Below are 20,987 nucleotides of genomic sequence, written 5' to 3' on the forward strand. Positions count from 1 at the left end.
CAGTATAATTTATCCTATACTGTATATATTATCTGAATAGTTATCAGGTACCACATATTTTGTTCCTCAAACACGTTCTACACTTGTGAAGTATTTGGCTTGTATGACTTCCTAAATCAACTTTTTTTGGAGAAAGGTTCTCACTTTCCAGCCTCCCTCCCAAATATGAACACCACAATAAAAGAACTACCAATGTTATGGCTAGCTGTCCAGTGGCTGGACATTATCCACCACAGCCGGCTCCACTTGCATTCGAACTGAAGTTGTCCATCTCAGCATTGTCCTGCATGCCTTAGCTTTGGTACCTTCCGATCTGTTGACTGCCACTGGGAGTATGCCCGGTTTTGCTGCCTGGAACACAGTTCTTCTGACTTGGTACAGCTAAAGACTAAAACTGCAGCGTTTCTGAGGTGGGGACCCGAACTCATGCTGGGCTGTAATCGCTTTGTTGCATTTATTGAAGGCGAAGAAGAAATGGTGTAACGGTTGAACCACACGGCGTCAAACATTCTAGCTGTACATTTCAGTATTACTGTTTTGTGTGATGTTAAGCAGGGAAGTAGTATAGCATGAGAATGAATAACCTAAATATATTTATATACACGGAGAATATTTAAATACCTTCTTGAGGCCCTTGCCTCCTACTGACCCACATTTTGTCACGAGGGACGCCCCCCTGCAAACGACGACAAATATTATCAAAGAAGTCTTCAGTGAGGTTCCGACCTGGTCTTGCTGTAAGTTGACCACTAAATTTCCCGGTACAATCACTATTGCCAACTGACAGTCATGGGTGACACATCCTGATACCAAAACTACTCAGCCTTCACCAAAGGGAACAGTAGGATGACTGTTTTTCAGTGATATATATTGAGTCCCCACTCGACGATCATGCGTAACACACAGGGGTCTGCTTCCGTCTGGCCAATATATCTGAATCCAGGTCAGATGAATCTGGTGCCGCAACTGCAGCTGTTGCCTTTGATGTTCATGAGTTCGAGTTCAATGTCCGATGTCCCTTGGAGACCTCAAAATAGGTGCTTTGTGCACCAAGAACTGCTTTCAACACGTTCTCATGAGAAAGGGCCCCCGCCTCACGTACTAGTAACGTTTTGAAATGTTGGGAAGGTTTTGCATTCTCCGACCCCACGCTGTTACCTTTTTTACTGCATATATTCATGGAAATCTGACTGAGGAGGACCGGAAGAAATGGTGACATTCTGTTGTTAAATAATTTACACCGGTAACAGTTAGCAATTTGGAAAGCGTCATCTCGCTGCCTCTTGTTAACGTAATCCTGTGACTGTTCATTTCAAAGCATGTCTGCCTTTGTGCAGTGTCATAATGAAGTGAAACAGTATTCCGTGAGTGTGAGCAATATCATTGATGATGAATGACGAGTGTGCGTAGTAGGAGGTTTGAGGACTGAGAAGAGGGCCTCACCAAGACTGACCAAAAGACTCTGTACACCATCGGCAGCGATACAGGTTGGAAACCCTTAAAAACCCTTAAAGGTTGCTACAATATTCCTTCACGTGGGTCTAGACCTTCACAATATGTTTTATCCAACACAAATTCAGGTGGGACAAAGGCATGTCCCTTTCCTATAATCCTCAGCTATTGTTGATGACTTCTCTGCTATTTCGTTTTTACTGTTGAACAAATTACTGTGACTGATTCACGGCTGACGTTCACGTTTTACGGCTTCGGTGTTTTGATAGGAAAGTCAGTTGCTGCCGCCTTTTTACCATGCATTTAGTTTCAGCGAAAAATATCATTGCTCGAATATTTTCCCATATAGCATATGTTCATAATGATGCAGTTGACTTCAGCAGGTGTTGATTTGATTCTTGAGAGGTGTTCTTGTGGATGCGTTCTATACTTTTGAAACTCACTATGACTTAGAGTTAGCTGTTACTTTGTTAAAGTGTGGCGACAACCATGACGCACGAACAGTGGCAAAGTCAGCTGGATTACGTCATTACCCTTTTGGGATTCGGAGTCGGGGCCGGAGCTTTTATCAAATTTCCTTTCTACTGCATGCGCAATGGAGGAGGTAAGTGAACCAGAATTCACAGATGTGAGTAATCGTGTGAACAGTTATGCCATTATTAGCCGTTTAACAGTGTACATCTCTTACAATGGAAGTTTGTAAGTTTAAGGGAGGCATATATTTTAACCCTACATGTGGTTATAATGTGTTGATGTGATAGGAAAATATTTCTGGCAGCTATTTTGTTGACCTCTGAGGTACATCATAATCTTGGGGAAAAATCCATCTCACCTCTAACATAAAAGAAAACATAATTTGTTACGAAACATTTAGTAGTCACGAAGTGTTTCTTAGTCAGATATGTCAAAGAGTTGGTAATGGTATATAAATTGGTAGTATCTTGCACTTTTTATGAAAAATCATGAATGTTTATGTGCGAAAAAATTCCATTTTTCTTATCTGAGTTAACTAATTTGCACCAAACAGTTGAATTACTTTCAAATAAATTATCAAATACATCTAGTGTTTACATTATGAAATTGATTACTTGATGCCTTTGATGACAGAAACGTAAACAGTGTTTATTCATCATATATGTCATCCTCATCACTGTTATCACAACTGCTATATTCTACATCAGAATCAGTCTGTGTGAATGCACAGGTTTGCAACATTTGGGTCCATTTGCCATGCAAGCACAGCTTGAGAGTTTGCATGTTCTAGCGCATTTGCATGCTAAAAGCTGTAGGATAGCTTCAGGTGCCAGTAGACCACTCACCTTTAAGCACACTTTCACCGTCTCTCTCCTGAAGCATCTATCCTTTGCCGAGAGGGAATGGAACTCCACGTTTGCATTCCAAGGCCACCTGCCACTCATGAGCTTGTTACCATGCTGTCTGTGAGTGCCTTAGTACACAGTCTCTGCAAGGAGAAAGCTTGTGGGATAAGAGTTCGCCCTTCCTCAGGAGGAACAACATGTGTCGAAGATCGTTGACACTCTCGAGGGATGGTCTGCACAGTGAACACGTGAAGTCCTCCAGGACCTTGAAATTAATCTGTAAGCTCAGGATCCATTCCAAGTTGTTTGAAGCAGTCTTGGTACTTCTTATTCGGAGTCTAAGAGGAGACAGATTTCCCTTTCCTGCAAATGAGCTAGTGGTGTCACATGCATGGCATGCAGGTAGTGGTTCACAAACGCTCTCACCGAGGACCTTGGCTACCTTTTAAACCTTCATGAGTCTTTTTCGGTTCTTTGTTTTTTGCTTCATCTACAACACATAGAAATCTACAACACATAGAAATAGACATCTGCATTCTCGGCACAAATGATGATGTTGCATGTCTGGCGTGGAGTAACGATCGAGTGTCTGCTTCCTCCTAAATGGACGTTTTTCAACTCGTAAAAACAATGAAACCTTTAAAACCAACACATATCTGCTTTCTTTTTCTTTACCTTCTGCTCCAAAATCAGTCAAGACAGGCTACTGCAATGTAAATGTTGACACATACATTCCCAATCCTCTCAGGTGCTTCAAATGCCAAACGTTTGGCCATGGAGTAAACTCGTGCACCTTGTCTATTGTAGTTGCTCACTGCAGGGAAAAGACCCACACTACAGAAGATTGTAACAGTAATGTTAACAAATGTGTCAGCTGTACAGGGAATCACCCATCTTACTCTAAGGACTGTCCTGTTTGGAAACAGCATATGGCAATTAATAAATGATGCAAAAAGATAAGTTCTAAGCTCGGGACAAATAGAAAGCTATGCTTCCATTGCCAAAAGAACGCCTGAAACAACATCTAGCATAGTTACTGTATCTGTCAGCTGTCAAACAGACTGAACGTGGGTGAAAATGGATTCTCCTAACCTTCTCTCACCCACTACATCTACTCAAACGGGAGAATCACTTCCTGGTCCCTCTCAAACACAATCAGAAACATCACCCGATCTTGAATCATCTTCACAATCGTCAACACAGTCTCAACAAAGTCTCACTAAAACTAAATAAAAAGCCAGATTTTGCAAAAACAATCAGTGGCAGAGCCCCAAAAGGGTCAGAAAATAAAATTCAATTATTCAATAAATATGGATCACTTGAAGACATGTGCGTATCTGAAAACGTTCATTCTAGGGCACATAGCTTGTCGCCCTCTTAAAAAGTGCGGGGTAGATCCCCAATAAATGCCCCCAAAAGAGAATTGTTGTTTATTCCAACAATATTATACAGTGGAATTGCAGAGGACTGAGGACTAACTTACCGCTGTTAGACCAAGATTTTACACCTTCAGCGATCTGTCTCCAAGAGACATATTTAAAACAGACAGATGCATTTGATCTTCGTCATTTTGATGCATATCATTGTTTTCCACCTCCGGGGGATAGGGCCACAGGAGGATCATCCATTCTAGTCAGACAAAACGTTATCCATAGCCCTGTTGTACTTACTACTAATCTTCAGGCCGTTGCAGTGCGACTAACTTTGCACGTTCCGTTTACATTATGCTCTCTCTATATCTCTCCGTCTTTGACGTTTCACAAAACCGATCTTCAAGCTCTGTATGACCAACTCTCGAAGCCCTGTATTATAATGGGAGATTTGAATGGCCACCATCAACCCTGGGAAAGTGTAAATACAAACGCTAAAGGTAAATCACTTGAGGATTTTTGTTCTGATAATGATTTATGTATTTATAACGACAGTTAAAACACCCTGGTACGGGAACGTATTCTGCCCTCGACTCACAAATTCAGAACTACTCAATGAATTTGAATGGTCAGTCCACGATGACCTCTGTGGAAGTGACCAATGTTCCTAATATACTAAAATCTATAACTCCATCTGATTTTTAAAAGGCTAACTGGGCTTTATATGAAACACTGTGTGCTGAAAAACGTAAACCCAAACGTTTTCTTGACGTTCCTGATGCTATTAAATACTTTTCTGATGAACTGAATTCCATAGCTGATGAGTGTATACCAAATTCCTCTGCAGTTCCACATATTCGAAAACCATGGTTCAACAATGACTGCAAACAAGCTAGGAAGGCAAGGAAAAAAGCAGAACATTATTTCCGTCGCCATCCTATGGTTCATAACTTAAATAAATTTAAAATTTTAAATTCTAAAGCGCGGTGTACTTTTGAACAGAACAAACGCCAATCTTGGCAAAATTATGTATCCAAAATAAATTCTCGGACACCCATGTCCAAGGTATGGAACATGGTCCAAAAAATTAAAGGTAAAGGTACTGAATCTAGTGTCCATCATCTTAAACATGGAGATCAATCGCTTACAGGTAAATCAGATATTGCAAATAAACTGGGGGAAACTCTCGCTAAACATTCTTCCTCTTCTAACTATGTACCTAAATTCCAGCAGTATCAAAAACAACAAGAAAAGAAAACTTTTAATTTCAATTCAGATAATGGGGAAGATTATAATGAAACATTTTCTATTCATGAACTCCATACTGCTCTTGATCAAGCTCATGACACTGCTACAGGAGCTGATAACATACATTATCAGCTCCTGAAGCACTTACCAGAATCCTGTTTAGAGATGCTCTTGCATATATTTGATGATATTTGGACTTCCGGGAAATTTCCTTCTTCATGGCGTGACGCTATAGTAGTGCCAATACCTAAACCTGGACGTGATCATTCCGATCCGTCAAATTATCGTCCGATTTCATTAACAAGCTGTGTTTGCAAGACCATGGAACACATGATACATAATCCACTTGTTTGGTACTTGGAAACAAATAACCTCATTACAGATATACAGTGTGTTTTCCGTAAAAACAAGTTCTGTCGATCACCTAGTGCGACTGGAATCATTTGTGCAAAACGCACTAATTAATAAACAACATGCTGTGTCTATCATTTTTTATCTCGAAAATACATATGACACATCCTGGAAATATGGCATTTTGAGAGATTTACATGCTTTCAGTTTGCGAGGTCGTTTGCCTGAATTCATAGCAAACTTTTTAAATTACAGACAATTTGGGTTCTACAATTTGGTTCTACCCTGTCTGATCATTACAATCAGGATCAGGGTGTTCCACAAGGCAGCAGTTTGTCTGTAACAATTTTTAGTATCAAGATAAATAGTTTGTCGAAAGTTTTAAACGATTTAATTGATGGATCCTGAACTGTTTCTAAATGGATCTCCCATACAAGTTGTAAAGGAGGCCAAGTTCTTGGGAATAAGTTTTGACTCACATTCAACGTTTCTACCACATATCAAATCCCTCAAAACTAAATACCTTAAGGCACTTGACTTGTTGAAAGTCGTTTCAAATTCTAAATGGGGATGGGATCAAGCTACCCTCCTACAGCTTTATCGATCACTGATCCGGTCAAAACTTGATTATGGCTCCATTGTATATGGTTGAGTCTGTAAAAGCAGCCTAAAATTTTTAGATTCTGTTCACCATCAAGGTCCAAGACTTTGTCTTGGCTCTTTTCGAACTTCACCTGTTGACAGCCTGTACGTTGATGCTGATGAGCCATCTCTTGAGCGACGTATAAAATTAGCTTTACAGTATGTAACAAAATTATATTCCAGTGAGTCAAACCCTGCATATAATTGTGTTTTCAGTTCTCTGTATGACTATGTATACAAAAAGAAATCTTCTCTTGTTCCGTCTCTTGGTTTAACAATTAAACCAATTCGTTCTTCGGCCAGCATTGAGCTGGAATATATAGCTCTTTCCCGTCTTCTTTCTTCTCCTCCTTGGCAATTGGTTAGGCCCCAAGTGGACCTAACATTGACCACATTTAAAAAATCAGAAACGAATGAATTACAATATAAACAAGAATATAACCAACTAGAACATAAATATAGCAATTATAAATCCTTATTTACAAATGGGTCCAAGGACGGTGGCGCAGTGGCTTGTGCACTGGATCCAGAACAGTATCTTCTAGATTACCAGATAATAGTTCTATTTTTACAGCAGAAGCTAACGCCACATTAACAGCTCTTAAATATATTCAAAGACACCCTAAACGTAAACAATATGTAATCTATTCAGATTCTCTTTCTTGCCTTCAGGCTAATTAAAATATTTCTTGTAAACATCCTCTTTTAATTGAAATTATTGAATTGTATGATAATCTTGCTACTGGCCAATACAACATCGTCTTCTGTTGGTTACCCAGCCACGTAGGCATTTCCACGTAGGCATTTCCGGTAACGCAATGGCCGATCTTGCTGCCAAGGCAGCACTCAACAAATCTGTGACACCACATCTTATTCCATATTCTGATTATAAATTTAGCATTAGAACGTACATCCGTGATCTGATGCAGAAGAAGTGGGACACCCAAGTAGGTATAAATAAATTACATGAAATAAAACCGTATATCGGTTACACCTAGTTGGGCTGTCAGTCCAGATTTGAAGAGGTTATTTTTCGACGATGTCGTATTGGCCATACTGGATATACTCATGCACACCTGTTAAAAGGTGAGGATCAACCGTTTTGTATCCCTTGTGATGAGAGAGTCACGGTCAAGCATATTCTGCTTGACTGTGTTGAATTCTCCATCACAAGGGATAAGTATTTTACAGTTAAAACAATTAAGGATCTTTTTACCAGCGTAATTCCCATTTAATTATTGGTTTTTTGAAAGAAATTGATTTTTTGGTTGAATTTTGAATATCATGTTGTGTAAATAGATGTATTTTAAAGATTGGTAGTTTGGATTAGTAACTTGAATTGTTGGTGGCTGTACCCTCAAAGGGGGTTGAAGTATTGTAAAATTATTGTCCTCCTGAGAGGGTACGTAAGTCCAAAAACATTCACCGTAAATTTAAGTCTACCAGGTTTTTAATCGTAGTATTCATGTTATTTTAATTTTTGCTAACTTCTCGTACAATCGCCAGCAGCTGAAGGGAGGGTGTAAATCCAACTGGGGTCCATGTAGGTAGCAAAGGTACTGTAAGTCCCCATGATCCCTAGTGTGGTGATCTACCTTCTGTTGTTGGCGATCTATAGTCTGTTTTTAGATTGTATTGTCTAAATAGTGATATTAGTTTTTACTTTCCATGCTAGGTTCAATTGAAATTGTGATATTCTAGTTGTTTTACTGTCCTTCGTTGACAGGTTTTTGTAATGTCCATATGCTCTTTTTCATTGTCGAATGTTCTCGTCACGATATGGCTGCAATATTGCCGATGTGACGTTAAATATTAACTCACTCACTCACTCCTGAATGGATGCTAGTTCTTCTATCCTCTCTAAAGTGTGCAGGCCCAGCTTGATACATTCCTCTTCAAGGTGACACGGAGATTCTTGTTTCTAATCCGACTTCCATACGTCTCAGCTTCCCTATCCTTGACAAAAGACAGAACACGATTTTTTTGTTGGATAATATGGAAAGGAATTACCGTCATTGTTTTATGGTGTGGCCTGCAGGAGATGTTCTTGTATTGTGTTCCTTGCGTTCCACTGCTCTGAACTTTCTCTGCATTTTTGATCTACACGATCTTGTCTACAACAAAGACGATCGACATCAATACTATGACTGCTGTGACTGACTCCTGGACAAGTGCCATACGGTCAGTCAGACAACGGGATGGGTCATGCAAGATATGCAATTGATAAAATACGTGGTCCATGAGAATGACAGATTTCATGCGAAACTTCCTGCTTTGAGGTATTCTAATCATATAGGCAAAAAGATTCCTGTCAGCTCAGGACACCCTCAACTTGACTTGTTTGGAATTTCTTCATAATTTGGCCCAGTTTGGGGAAGGTTTACAGCTTGTTTCTTAGCAGCTGATCATGAAAGTCATGACAAAGGCTGTCAATGATGTGTACAGAAGTCCATCATTCTCTCTTCTCCAATGGCCTGTGCCTTGAGAAGGTGATGACAAGGAGATGAGTTCGGAATTCAAGAAAGGGTTCACCCATTAGTTTTCCAACATGCCTACAACAGAAAAAGCATCTACCTCATCTCTTGCTCTCCTCAATTGTACATCTGGATGACTGATCGGGTCAACTTTGAAAGACTTTTCATCTGACCTAAGAAGATACTGCGATACTCTGCCATCAGATAATACTAGGAACAGCACCAGGCTTAAAACTGACACTTTGTTGCACCTGCTGTCTGTATATCTTTGTTTGCTGTTTTATCCAGAGCCGTGTCATCCAAAAGTATTTTTAGCTCCATACAATACAGAACATACAGCATTCTCTAAGTATTCATAAATGCGCTTATGAGCAGTTGTCTAAATCACACTGTTTTGGGGGCCATGGTAACTCCTCTTCAATATTCTTTATAGTTTTGTCGAAGAAGCGGTGCTGTTTTCTGAAGGGCTTTCCTGCTGTCGCTGTTTTCCGTTATGGCATTCAGTTCTTTGGGGGCGCGGTGGGCGAGCTGTCTAAGGCGCCAGGCTACTAATCCAGCCAGCTTGGAGGTGCCGGGATCGAGCCCACCGGGTGTAAAAAACCTTAGAGTTAACTTTGTGTTCAGACTCTTTCAGTGTTGTCACAACTCCTAGTGTGCAGTACGCAACCCTGTGCACTTAAAAGAACCCACGAATCCGTTGGTAGATGACCAGATGGTGGCCACACGAATACGTAGAAACACCTAGTTGCGGGTACAGCAACGTGCAGTAAACATGGACAAAGTACTGTGGCTATGTGTCCTAGTCCACCCAGCTGTGAATGGGTACCTCGTAAGGATGGGAAAGCCAAAGTAACTCAGTGAGCCTGGTAAGGCTGCAAGAGGTGTATGATCCCCAGGGAGTTGAAATTGCAAATACGATGTGCCGTTGTTATGAACATCCAATGATCGAGGGAGAAAATGCGCCCTTGAGCAGTTGAACTAACTGGATATCTGCACTATACAAATGTCTAGTTGTATCTAGTTCTTTCATAGTTTGGTTTTCGGTGGCAATACCTCAAGTTCCCAATGTACTGGGGAAAAGAAGAAGTTTGACATTATCATCTTGAAATACATGCAGGCTATCACCAAATTCTGACTTGATTTTGCTGTGCATGTTTTTAGTTGTTCTGGTATTCTTGCATCCTTTTCCTTCCATGCAGTTTCTCAATCTATTGACTATCTCTGACATCTTTTATACAGTTGGATTCTGGAATAGAGTGTTTTGCATATACATGGAAAACTTATCAAATGCTTCTGTCAAAGCCTCTTCATTGCTTTTCTTCTGTGACTTTGGTGCCTAAAGTTGAGTGGTGAAGTCTGTAATCCTTTCTTGTATGTGCTCTGGAGCACCTCTTGTGGTAATGCATCAGTATCCCGGCTTGTAGTTGCTATAATCTTAGAATCCAATTTGGCAATGGCTTTTCTCCTCAGTCTATCATCTGTTCTCAAATGTGATGATTTCACCAGTGGCTCCCTTGTAATTGATCCTTTGAAGTACTTATTTCTTGTGCAAAATATCTTGTTTGAGTCAATGAGGAAAACAAAAACAAAATAGAATAGTGTTATTTCCAAGATATGTTCCGACCCCCACAGTCACGCCACCACCACTGGTACCAATATTTTCTTAGACTCAAGGACTAATTGATTTCCTTTCATGATTACCTTTTCTTTGTTGACAAGGCGCCTTCCTGATACTGTTCATGTTCTTCACAATCATTGGAACCATCCCATGTGTGTTTCTGGAAATGACCATCGGACAGTTTTCTCAGAGTGGACCTATAAAAGTGTGGAATATATGTCCTGCTTTCAAAGGTAACGATTTCTACATGGTCTTGTGGTATTTGGCAAATAGAGCTCGTCTTGTAAATTAGGATGACTGAACTGATTCATATATCCCGTACTCTTGCAGGAATAGGCATTGGCGGTGCTATTGTTTCGTGGATATTCACGAGCTATTACAACGTCAACTTTACATGGTACATGTATTACTTCTACTACTCGTTCTCATACAACCTGCCCTGGGACAGCTGCGACAACACATGGAACACTCCAGCATGCATGCTCAGCAAGAACGTTTCAAATGAATCAAACGATACTACGTCAAACAGAGCAGACGCAAGACTCACCTTTAATGAAACAGCCGGAAAGATGACACCTGCCGAAGAATTCTGGAAGTACACTAAAACATACTCAAACGCAAATGTTATTGTGACACATAAACAGAATCAGAGTTTGTTGCCTCGAAGAAAATAGAAAATTATTACACGAAAAGACAAATGATTCAAGGTATGGTAACTAGCAGTCAGTAAATAGTTTAGTTTTGCCACTTTTAGCAATATCACGTCGGACGACACCAGAAATGGGTTTCAGACGTTGACCTATATGAGGACTCGAACTTGGGTCCTCGGCCATTGACCACTGATGCAGGTCTGGCAACTGGCACTCAACGTCGATTTCAGCCCTGCAGTTTGTGACATCTTTGCTTTGTTGGATAGGTGAAAAAGCATGGGATTTTACGGGCATGGGTCCCGATCCACAAACTGTTTGTACCATTACGACCTGTCCTAACCCTATAGGGTACAGTTGGCTTATGAATTTCCTAACGCTGCGAATGCTTTGTGGATCGGGGTGCAGGGTAGTTAACCAATCGGCGAAGTGAACTTTTGTCCACTTAGTTGCGTGGTATCGTTTCTTCGTCCATTACAACAAACTTTTTCTCTTTTTCATATCCAAAACTTCATTCGCAAACGATCCTATGTCACAATAACTTTTGCCTCACATTGTTATGTATTAGGTCTGTTGTGGTCAAGCTAATCTCTTGCATGTGTTTGCAAACAGTGTAGTGAAATGACAACTCAGCAATTTATGCAATATTTATGCATCTGTTTACAATGTATTTGATGATCTTAGATCACTCAAGAGCAGATGTCTTACATATGATGGAATGAATTGATCTGATGACCAAACTTGAGTGAACGGTGCGCACCAAAGTAAAGATATCGCTCGCTGAAATTTGTCCTGAATTTGGTTGTTGGTCCTTTAGTATGCGGCAGACCTAAGGCTGTTCCCTCTTTCAGATTCCAGATGCATGGGCAGAGTGATGGCCTGGACAATCTTGGAGGTCTAAGATGGCACCTAGTTGGGTGTCTCGCCGTCACAACGGTGATCTTATTCCTTTGGATATTTCAAGGAATAAAAGTATCAGGGAAGGTAATATGTGCAATGCCTTACGTTAGTTCTTGAGCAAAACAGAGTGTGCGACTAAAAATATAGACAGGATATGAACTATATGTGCACATTTAATGACTTCTACACCCACAGACACCCACAGACGCACACAGACACAGACACACCCACAAATGAAACCAAAAATCAAAGATCATTGGTACAGATACAAAAAAAATATTTCTTCAATATCCAGTTCTTTCACTCCTCTTCTCACTTAACTTAATATCCACAATAAATTAAGTATGCCTGCTTCCGTTATGCAACCGTTAGTTCACATTTTTAAACCAATAATATTAAGTTTTAGTCGGTACTCACTCGTTATTTTCTGTCAGCTTGTCTACATGACCGTAGCTCTACCCTACATCCTTATCCTTGTCTTCCTCATCCGAGGCTGTCTTCTTCCGGGCTCAGCAGAAGGAATTCACTACTACATCTACCCTAGATTTGAAAAGCTTGCTGACGCTAAAGTGGGTACATCCTGGTTCGGTTCCTTCGCATGTTTTTAAATTACCTTTCTATAGCTGTACAGCGTAATAACCACAAATATCATGAAGCGACAGAAACCAGTACTCTAATGTGCGCAGAGGAAGGATGGGAAACGAATACAAGTATTCAGGGAACGTGTGTATCACTGCACAATACTATAGAATGCACGTTCGTACTGAAGAATATGTGTGTAGTGCAGTTTTCTTCAATGAAGTGGAGGAAGAACATGTTTCTAGAAAAAAAACTTTTACTGTTTTGTCAGTAACGTAGGGGATACTTTTAGGGACGTTATCGAGATCTCGGATACATACATCAAATGCCACATCAAAGGTTAGGTTATTTCTTATGATTCTGATACGATCTTTACATTTATGATATGCGTGAACGGTTTCAGATATGGTTTCAATCGTGTAGCTACGCCCTATTTTCCCTGGGTATATCCATGGGGTGTATCATCACTATGTCTGGACACAACAGAAAGGACAACAACTGCTTCAGGTATATTTAAGATCATACAGGTTTTATAGAAACGCTTCAGCTGTTGAATCAATAAATGATCCTATGGTTATAAAGTATGAATTTAATAGTGTAGCTACACCCGGTTTTCCATGTGTGTAGGGGTGTATTATGACTATGTCAGGACATAGAAAGGATATGTTAGTTATCAATCAGTATTTAGTATTGCACCAATGCACGAAAGGACAAGAACTAGTTGAAAAACCAATGAAGTGACACAAATGAACATTTCAAAAATAGTTTACAAATTACTTGAAAGAAAGTGTAATGGTAGTGTAAAATTATCACAGTTGCAGTATACTATACAATTGGTGATTATACAATATGTATAGCGATAATAATAATAATTTTACAATCTTGAACATGTCCAGGGCGTCCTGGAAAATGATGCTTTTAAGCTTCTCTGGAATAGGCCAATATACAGCCTGAGACGAATTCCTGCTAACAAACCTGATCTTGTCCTGTTTGATAAAACCAATGAAATTATTTATATCATTGAATTTTCTGTCCCTTTTGACAGCAATGTGATTGGCAAGATTCAGGAAAAGCGTGATAAATATGCAGACCTGGCTTTTGGAATGTCTCCCTTGCATCCCAAGCACACTGTCGTCAGGTTCCCCATTGTTCTCGGTGCCCTTGGTTTGGCACCTCCTGATCTCTTGTCGCAGATCAGGAGAGTGCCTGGGTTCTCCACCCTGAGCACAGCCCTTCTGACAATCTGGGTAATGCAGAAGGCTGCAGTGTCGGGGAGCCTCCATATTCTCCGGAAAGTTCTTGGTGGGTTCGACTAGGCAGTGTTTCCTGGGAGAAGTCCCATTCGCTGTCTGGGCTGCGTGTAGAAGGGGCGAGGGCCCTGAGCTGATGATGAGCTTTACCCGCCTGACTGTGCCAGGATCACCCAAATCCTCTCTGCTGTATTTCTATCACAATCTGTAAAACATAATAACAATATGTATTCTGTCAGCAGCAATAGCCAAGATTCCAAAATTGCCTGAGATTGCAGGATTCAATGTGATCTTCAACACAACTGCGGATCTTGTAACATCAGATGTAATTTGGGATTGGATAAATCCAACACTTTTAAAATTAAGAAGGTTTTGGAGTTCCTGCGTTGGGTTTGACAGAAGTAGGATATTCTGGATGCTTTAGAAACGTCTGACTATACGTACAAGCAGACAACGGTCTCCTTATGAATCTGTAATAATACAATACAACGTAACAATTTTCAGGTTTTCACGATGCATGTGGCTTAATGTAAACTTTACTGTGAGTATACAGTATGCATTTCCGTTCCATGACAGCCTTTGGGATAGGTGTGCCTATTGTCTAAGGAACTATTGCGATAACGATAGACTATTGCAAGCTACTATAACGGTAACTATTGTAATGGTTCAGACAAAATTGAAATTTCCAGCAAACTGGCATTTTCTTATAGTTTCGTTTACATTAAACAACTTAAACCTTAAAAGGTGTTCAGTTGTTTATTCCTTATAACGTTCAGGTCAGTACTGGCCAAGTTTTCACGATGACTTCTTGATGAACATAATGCAGTAAAATACTCATCAAGCTAACACATCCACACAGGATTTAATACTATTTATTACAAAACGGTGTTTGCAGACTCTTCGATCCCCACACCTTTGTATGCAAAATGAATGTTCACATTAAATCTGAGTTTATTCAAATATTGTGATGAAAGAAGAGAATAGTTCATCCCTTATCTAGGTTTCGATCTTTCCAATTCTTCTGTAGAAACAAGAGTCTGTCCACATGTGCAGATTTAAGAGTCTTCTAGTCCATTCATCAGTTGTGAGTAAAAAAGGAAAGGCTATTTCTGACCTCAGTTTTAACAGTCTCGTAAAAAATGAGCAAGGTTGAATCTGAGAAAGTTACCGCTATTTTTGTAACATATTCTAGCGATAGTATTGATAGTTCATGCAACCATATATATCGTCATTTCATACACCTATCGATAAAGTACAATCAACGAGGGGGTTGGGGGTGTATAGGGGTGGTTCACAATCGTGATCAGTTCCATGCATTGTTACACCCTTTGTTTGGATGAATGTGAAAAAGGGACCTATGAAGATTGTCAGCTTAGATTGAGTGAGTGAGTGTAGATTTAAGCCGCTCTTAGCAATATTCCAGCAATATCACATCGTGTCACACCAGAAATGGCTTTCACACATTGTACCCATGTCGCAGAATTAGCTGTAATAAACTTCACTGCCTGGAAGTGCCTCGATATGCCTATAATGCATTTTGCTATTTCAATTGTTATTATTGTTATCATCGTATATTGCTTAAGTGTTGTTTTTTTTAAGGGATGCTATAATCATCTGCCTGATGGATTCACTCACCAACATTTTCTTTGGCTTCGCTTTCTTCTCTGTTGTTGGTCACGTGGCCTACCGACGTGGAGTAACTGTTGAAGCATTTCAGTCCTCCGGCAAGTACAGCATTGATACATTAGGGAATTTTATTTTTATGACATGCATTATACTGCAATCTGAACGCATGTAGAGGTACATGTGGTCAGGTTGTCTCAAACTGTACAAGAGCAAATCTGTGATTGTGCCTCTACGCCTTTTGGAATACACGTGGCGTTAAAATTGGTCTTCAGAAACTGCCGGGATCGGAGGGTGAGACTCTAACTTGATTGACACATATCATCGTATCCAGTTCACAACTGCGAAGATTGATGGGCGTGCTCTTGATTACTGACATGTCTAGGCCGGACTCAATCATTTATGAACCCCCCTCGAATAGCGGCAATACTGCCGAGTGTGACAAAATTACTCACTCACTTAGGACGGGTTCACTTAAATTGAACCCGTTTTCTCTGTTTTCATAACGTGTTGCAAATATTTGTCTCCCCGCTAATAGTTGCTGATGCGGCGTTAAACCAACTTCACTCACTCACTCATTTGTCTGGATTGCGATCTGTTTGCTCGTCAGATACAACCAGTGCCACGGAATTCAATTCTTTGTCACATTCATATGAAAAAATACGATACATGAAACGTTGTAAAGAATTACTTTCGCCCTTATGATGTCAAAACCGTTTTACTGATATATTTCACAACGATTGCCATCACATGAGAATGAGGGCCTGTTTTCGGTTCGTCTATTCATAATGTGTAAAAAAATGAAAACCATCAAAGCCACTGAATTCATGAACGTTTTTCCGCAACGTGTAGCCGTGTACCTGCAACATCTCCGGCCCACATTTAACATCAAATAAACAAAGTCATACATTGCTATCCTGATCCAGTAGATTTGAATTTTATTTGGAACTTCATAAAATATTACCTGTCGAACTAACCTGAGACTACACGTTACATTTGATATGGTATCTGTTTCAGGCTTTGACCTTGCCTTCATCGTCTACCCCGAGGCCATTTCCGGTCTTCCTCTGCCTCAGTTGTGGTCAGTGTTGACCTTCGTGACCTTGATGTCCTTGGCTATTGATTCTGCGGTAATAAAGAAGCTCCGTTAATTCGTAGTCATTTTCAAAATGAAACAATATATGATTGTTAATGAAGGGTATGTTGTAATAACCTAACTGATGACCGAAAGGTTTGGAATCAGCACCCCATCAAGGATGCTAACTATTAAATTTCGCTACGTACTTTTCATGCGCTTTGTTACACATGTTGTACGGTCTGGATCTGTTCTTCCATCTCATGATCCATATTGAACAAGCCCGTTGAGAGCAACATACCCAGCACACAAAGTGTTGAGTCACTTTAGGGGAAATGTTTCAAATAGTAACGAACGTGACGCTCTTTCGGTTGTTATAACATGTGCAGGTACCGGGAGTTGAAATAGTCATCTCTGCATTGGAGGATATGTGTCCGAGGTTGATGAAGCGACGCTGGCTTGTCATCGGCGCTGTGCTTCTCAGCCTCTTCCTGTTTGGATTGATATATATTTCACAGGTAATGCTGCTCTTCAAGTCGGTACAGTACCATTTCACAGGTAAAGTAATGTTTTGTTTGTCATGCTGTTGTGTAACGCCACAGTCAGCAATATTCCATCTATATATAGAGGTGGTCCGTATTTGGACCAGACAATCAACAGCATGAACATTTATCTACACATTGGAGATACAATGACATGTGCTCATTTTTTATACATGTACCTGTGAACAACAAAAGGTCATTGGATAAACTGCTTGTATGTTTGTACCTATTTATGCCTTCATTTGATTTGATTATTAAAGCAGTCATTATTAAACTTCATATAGTATTTTATCATTTACATGGATTTTTGGACTCAAATGACGTATGTGTAAGTAACGCCTCTCGATTAAGTATGTATGTATATATGTATGTCCGATGCCTCTACCTCTGTGCGTAACCTATATATTATAGGGTGGGATATACGTGGTGACGCTTTTTGACTGGTATATCTTCTTCCCATCGCCGGCCGTGTTTGGCATCCTTGAGTGTATTGCCGTGGGTTGGTGCTATGGTAAGAATGAAGTTTACACTCGCTACCTTTAAAAAAGGTTATCCACATTGTGTTTGTTACTTTTGCTGGACGTTATTTCAAACCGCCCTTCTGTATATGTTACTGTAGTTATTTTCTTAACACATGCAGATATGAATAACCATTATTATTTAGCATTTTCTGACACCACACTGGTCAACTTCCTGTTCGTAACATATGCATAACACAAAAACATTCGTACGTCTAGAAATATCTAGTAGGGTTGAAGTTTGGCTATCATTCAATAAAGTGTGTTTGGTTTTACGAAGCACAAAGCAATATCACAACTACAGAGTGGAGATCTGTAAATATTAGCTGGATAAGAAAATCCAGTGATAAACAGCATGAGCATCGATCTACACACTAGGATACGATGTCAACAAGTGACAACCAAGCCAGTGAGTCTGACCACCCGATTCTGTTAATCACTTCTTACGACAAACATCGGTTGCTGAAAATCGATTCTAACCCAGATTTTCAAGCACCTGTCAAATAGAAACACGACAGTACCGTTGGAGAGTGAAGAGATATATTTTTTAATCAGAATCTAATCTACTATTACGACAATAGCACCAATATGTGAAACAATGATGATACTAGGTGTAAACATGAAATGAGTGAGAGGGAGTCTAGTTTTATGCCGCTTTTAACAACATTCCAGCAATATCACGGCGGACATGTGCTTGTACCCATAGGGTCTTCTGCGTGACGAGTGAACGCTTTAAGTGCCAGACGACCCCACCTAAGGGCCAAATGAACGTGTTCGGTTACATTTGTGAACTCAGTAACAGATACCAAACATGACAAAATTTTGAAAATGACAAAATCGGAAATTGCATCGGATGTCGGATGTCACTGATTTTATAAATCTGGAAACGCTACTCCATATATACAATAACACGTCTTGGACGGCATTGAATGGTGTAATCAAAATCCAGTACATAGCCCCATGAAATATGCGAACTCGTTATCTTTGGCTCTACGTTCATTATCTACCGCAACGCGTTTTGCGTGGGGGTTTAAAATGCACCCCATCGGTCCACAACCCCACCCCACCCCCAGCCCCGTGCACGTTTATCTTTTCCTAATCCGAACTTTAAAACCATTCAATATTTCTTCACCAAACTTGGCACATAGCTAGATCTGGTGGTGTATTGCTGCCTGCCTTTTGGTAGTTTTGGTATTCTGAATAAAATAGTTTTTTTGCGTTTCCATGGCAACAAGTTTGACCGAACTTGGAGGTAATGCGGGGGATGTTAATGACTGTGTCTTCTTCTTATTCTAATATTGTGCTTATAACATGTATGTGAATGGTAATTCATGGTGACTTTCCCTTAAAGGAATAAAGCGGTTTCAGGAGGACATCTTCATGATGTGGAGGAAGATGATACCTCGATCCATGGTCCTAAGTTTCAAGTTTATGTGCCCTCTATTTCTAGTTGTAAGTCATTCTCAATATGTAAAGCTTGTTAATGAACTTGTGTTAAAACATATTGAATAGTCAACGGAAGTGGTTACATAAATATTTCATAAATATTTCTGCTGACAAGGCGTTTTCCCTTATCAGCCATCTGTCAGGAAAACGCCATATAACCTCGAGTTCTTTAATAAACAAGTGATCGAAATGTAAGTTCATGATGGCGGCAAACATGGGTAACTGGACATGATTTGCCATATCGGATATTCTACAGGGTAAGTACAACTCTAAAGAGACGAGAAATACGAGGCGATGTTTACGCGATCCCGTTATTGTCGTGCAAAGTGAAGGACATAAGACATGTTATGTTTCAACCGTTGTACCAGGTGATCTGCTGCTACTTCAACTCCCACCGAGTTAGAAGTCTACATCTACCCAGTCTGGGCAACAGCAGTTGGGTGGTTCATATCGTTTTCATCACGTCAGCCTTTACCGGCTGTAATGCATCCCACAAAACTAACTTGTGTGCTCTGTGATCACCATATATTAACAACGATGTAAACAGACATTACTCTGTTTGACGAATTTGACAAAATGGTGTTAAATGTTGCCATCAATAATATCCATCAATACCGTGAGGATTGTGTACGTTGTCGGTGTTTAAACCAGGCACACGCAAATGTCAAAATAGTCAAACGACAAATATAGCGTTGCTTGGCATACATTCTAACAAATACTTCACACTGGGTCAAATCCTTATGCTCTGTAACGTTCCACATTACCTCCCAGAGATACTTCAGACCTTTAAAGACAATGTGAACGGTAATGAGGAATATACGGAGATTACGTATAGTCAAATATGAAAATCGCAGGATGACTGTGTGTTTGTGCTATACTTGCACTGTTGTAACAGGTGATCTGCTACTATTCCTTCTATTCCTATCGACCCCCGAAGTATGGGGACTACATCTACCCCCCCTGGGCAACAGCTGTTGGATGGCTCATATCATTTTCCTCACTCCTACCGTTTCCGATCGTTTTCATCTGGACGGTTTACAAGACTCAAGGGGCAACAATGAAAGAGGTAAATACAACCCAAACACACGAATTACAACGCGTGGGTGACTTTATGAGTTTAGTTTTACTCCGCTTGTAGCAAACTTCCAGAAATATCACACTAGGAATAGGCTTAACACATTGTACCCATGTGGAAAATCGAACCCAGGTCACCGTGGTTGCGAAAGAACGCTTTCATCATTCGGCTCTCCCACCGCATGCACCCAACAATTTGTGAGAGATTAAAAGTATCCGGCACGTTTTAACAAAACGAACACATTACAAATCCCTTGATAAACGGAAGAATAGTGTAGTAATGTCCATAATACCAGGCAATATTTTATTCATGCTGCAGTTTGCGTTCTCGCGAACACTTTGAATTACCACCAATTAAACGCATAGTGATTCAAAAGCACTATGGATTAACATCATTTTAATAATTTAAGGATTGCGGCTTTGTTAACCTGTAAGAAAATCTGTGTGGGATATTTGATCAAGATGCTTACTGCTACATTCGACACATTTCAGAAACTAAAAAAATCCATCGAGCCCAATGAATACTGGAACCGATCTGGGCTAACAGAAGACTTCACTGACGTTTTACAACCAATGGTCAAACTGGCAAAAAACTCAGTCGAAGGAGAATAACCCTCGGCGTGTCCAAATGTCTGTGACCAACGATCGTTTTAGATCTTTCCTTGTGTTTTGCTGTTGTGTTTTGTTCAGAGTTACTTTCTCCAGCATTTACTCAATTTGTATGGATATGTTCTTACACGTGTTGACTGCTTGCTATGAAAAGTTGTGTGTTGTTTTACCCCGCACTCACCAATATTCCAGCTAAATGGCGGCGGTCCGTAGACAATGGTCTTAACCAGACACCCAGTGATGAACAACA

At 40.1% G+C, this 20,987-nt stretch overlaps 1 protein-coding gene across 1 annotated transcript; it reads left to right on the forward strand.

The window, feature by feature from the left end:
- Positions 1-1,941: 1,941 nt before the first annotated feature.
- Positions 1,942-20,786, forward strand: LOC137256100 (sodium-dependent dopamine transporter-like). The gene is made up of 13 exons (XM_067793799.1): positions 1,942-2,056; positions 10,576-10,707; positions 10,805-11,069; positions 11,973-12,105; positions 12,456-12,590; positions 13,004-13,107; positions 15,450-15,574; positions 16,491-16,603; positions 16,938-17,066; positions 17,502-17,601; positions 18,960-19,060; positions 19,950-20,120; positions 20,621-20,786. The coding sequence occupies exons 1-13, from the start codon at positions 1,942-1,944 to the stop codon at positions 20,738-20,740; spliced, it is 1,743 nt and encodes a 580-aa protein (XP_067649900.1). The 3' UTR covers positions 20,741-20,786.
- Positions 20,787-20,987: the final 201 nt, after the last annotated feature.

Source organism: Haliotis asinina, chromosome 11 (assembly GCF_037392515.1).
Source record: "Haliotis asinina isolate JCU_RB_2024 chromosome 11, JCU_Hal_asi_v2, whole genome shotgun sequence".
Classification (NCBI taxonomy): Eukaryota; Metazoa; Mollusca; class Gastropoda; order Lepetellida; family Haliotidae; genus Haliotis; species Haliotis asinina.

What these genes read in the sequence shown, in the direction of transcription:
- LOC137256100 (XM_067793799.1), top strand. Translation starts at nt 1,942, where the DNA reads ATGACGCACGAACAGTGGCAAAGTCAGCTGGATTACGTCATTACCCTT. An exon ending in CTGCATGCGCAATGGAGGAG is followed by an intron (nt 2,057 to 10,575) that starts GTAAGTGAACCA and finishes TTTGTTGACAAG; the next exon opens with GCGCCTTCCTGATACTGTTC. An exon ending in TGCCGTGGGTTGGTGCTATG is followed by an intron (nt 17,602 to 18,959) that starts GTAAGAATGAAG and finishes TTTCCCTTAAAG; the next exon opens with GAATAAAGCGGTTTCAGGAG.